This window comes from Octopus bimaculoides, chromosome 29 (assembly GCF_001194135.2).
Source record: "Octopus bimaculoides isolate UCB-OBI-ISO-001 chromosome 29, ASM119413v2, whole genome shotgun sequence".
NCBI lineage: Eukaryota > Metazoa > Mollusca > Cephalopoda > Octopoda > Octopodidae > Octopus > Octopus bimaculoides.
Genome location: NC_069009.1, coordinates 3,224,095 through 3,226,608, shown reverse-complemented (window position 1 = coordinate 3,226,608; position 2,514 = coordinate 3,224,095). Strand labels below are relative to the sequence as shown.

The 2,514-nt window shown below is 34.8% G+C and overlaps 1 protein-coding gene across 1 annotated transcript in view; it reads left to right on the top strand.

The window, feature by feature from the left end:
- Nucleotides 1-2,514, top strand: part of LOC106871542 (ras-related protein Rab-37-like) — a 51,747-nt gene that overhangs the window by 44,226 nt on the left and 5,007 nt on the right. The window contains 1 exon segment of the mRNA XM_014918044.2: nucleotides 2,278-2,307. Within this exon segment, the coding sequence (XP_014773530.2) occupies nucleotides 2,278-2,307 (30 nt within the window).

The following is a 2,514-nucleotide window of genomic DNA, read 5'->3' as shown; positions in this document are numbered from 1 at the left end:
ATATATACACATATATATTACATGTATATTATATATATATGTATATAGGTATATACATACATGTATACATATATGTATATACATATACCATATGTATGTATGTGTGTATATATATATATATATATGTGTGTGTGTGTGTGTGTGTGTGTGTGTGTGTGGATTTTTATGGATGAATTCAATAATTGTGGGGTTTTTTCTCTAAATTATATATTTATATATTGTGAAATTTAATTTAATTTTAATTTTGATAAATTAAATTAAATTTTTCCCTGTAAATTTGGATTTTTATCCCTAATATCATTATCATAATTATATTATATACATATATATACACACACACACACACATACACATACATATATATACTGTAAATACAATCTTTGAGGAATGAGATATTAACACATTGATGGAAAGAGGTGTCTTAACATTTTGAGCATTAGTCCTTCATCAAAAGAAAGAGACGGGGAGGATAGTCAATGCAAAACTATAAACAGAATATTGGTGTAGGATTACAAGCCTGGAGTGCACTAGCTGGTCTATGGAGGAGGGATTTTTAAGAAAGAAAGGGTATGTAGGTGGGAGTGTAAGCATGCATCCTTGTCTGGATGCGATATTGGGTTGGTGGGGGGATGATGTGTGAATGATGTGTAGAGTTGGTGTGCAAGCATAGATGCATAGTGGCATTAGTATAGACATGGGATAGGGGTCGTGGTTGAGAGTGTAATTTTTAGGTGGCATGGGGGGTGGGGGCTTGAGGTGAAAGGTGTATGTGCGGAGGTAGGAGTGGATGGGAAAGGGAGGGGGAAAATGGTATTTTTGGATCTTTTGCCTCTGCTCTCTTGTTTCTGTCATTAGACAGCGGTCATGAAAAATATGCATGCTACCCATTGGTAGAAAAATCTCTCTAATTTTCCTACCCTATATATTTTCTTTATACCGGCATGGGTACCATTTGCGTGACCCTGGGGTACATTTACATCCCACCGGCATGGGTACCAATTGTTGGGTCTTCTTCTGAAGCATGACATAATGCCAAAGGTCTTGGTCATTGCTTCTGTGAGGCCCATATATATATATATATATATATATATTACCCCCACCCACAGCCTTACCCACACCCCACCTGTGCTTTCCCCACCTCCCAACACCATCACACCATACCACACACCACACCACCACGCACACACCAGCACTGACCAATTCCCATCCCCACATTTTCACACCTACACATACACACATGCATACGTCAAGATTACCAGTATTCTCTTACACACACACACACCTTCGATTTGGGATCACTACTACTTCGTTATCTCCCCTTCTGCTTAACTCTCCTGTGTGACCCTTCTGTCCGGCATTTGCCATGATAGATCGTTAGCCACTACACATTCTTTATTTTCCCTCCTTGTTTCTTTCTGTATTCCTTTCTGTGAAAGAGCGTAGGCTCGAAATGTTTAAGATTGTTTCAATTCCTGAACGTTATACTAATACATCTGTTTGTTTTCTACACCACCTGTCTTCATCTGTTGTTTTTTTGTGAATTCTCCCTATATATATATGTATATATATCTGTAAATAATATGTGAGAATTAACCTCGGGCCGACCAAAGCCTTGTGAGTGGATTTGGTAGGCAGAAACTGAAAGAAGCCCGTCGTATATGTATATATATATATGTGTGTGTGTGTGTGTGTGTGTGTTTGTCCCCCCAACATCGTTTGACATCGGCCACTCTTGAATGATACTTTACATATATGTGTGTTGTGTGTGTGTGTGTGTGTGTGTGCATACATTGTTAGAAAATCATAAATATTGTTTAATAAATTCTTAGTTCTTAGTATATACGTATATAATACTACTATAAATATTGCTAAAACTTCTAGTAACTATATTCATCATAAGTGTGTGGAGATGATATGCTGGTGGGGTTTTATCATTTTATATATTTTTCATTTTATCATATGTAAAGCTATTCCTATGTCGGCATCTAGTTCCTCTCTCTTCATTACTGTTTAATAATAACTCTCTTAACTGGAGTATTTTCATAAACTCTGTTGTACATAATAAGCATGTTTTGTTACCTATTTTATATGAGTTCGCTCTACAAATAATATACCAATTATGAGTGTATTCTATTTTATTAGATTTTAACTCCCATATGTATTTACTTAGACCTGTCGAATTTTTTAATTTGGGATTTTTGAAAGACTGATAATGCTGGGAAATTCTTCTTGTAATTTCGTTCGCTGTGGATCCAATATATTCTTTATTATTAATAGTGTTATTATTATTATTAGAGGTTACTATGCATTTATAAATTACGTTATCTAGATTGCAATTATTATTAAGCCTACATTTGGATTTGTCCTTACATGTGCATTTCTTTAAAATACGGCTATGTTTATTGTTTGTGATAGTTCTGCTGTAGCTATAGTTAATATTAGTTAAATTATTATTATAGAATTTGTTTAAATTGGAAAGCTGCACCAGGCTCCAGTTTGTGTATATATATATAT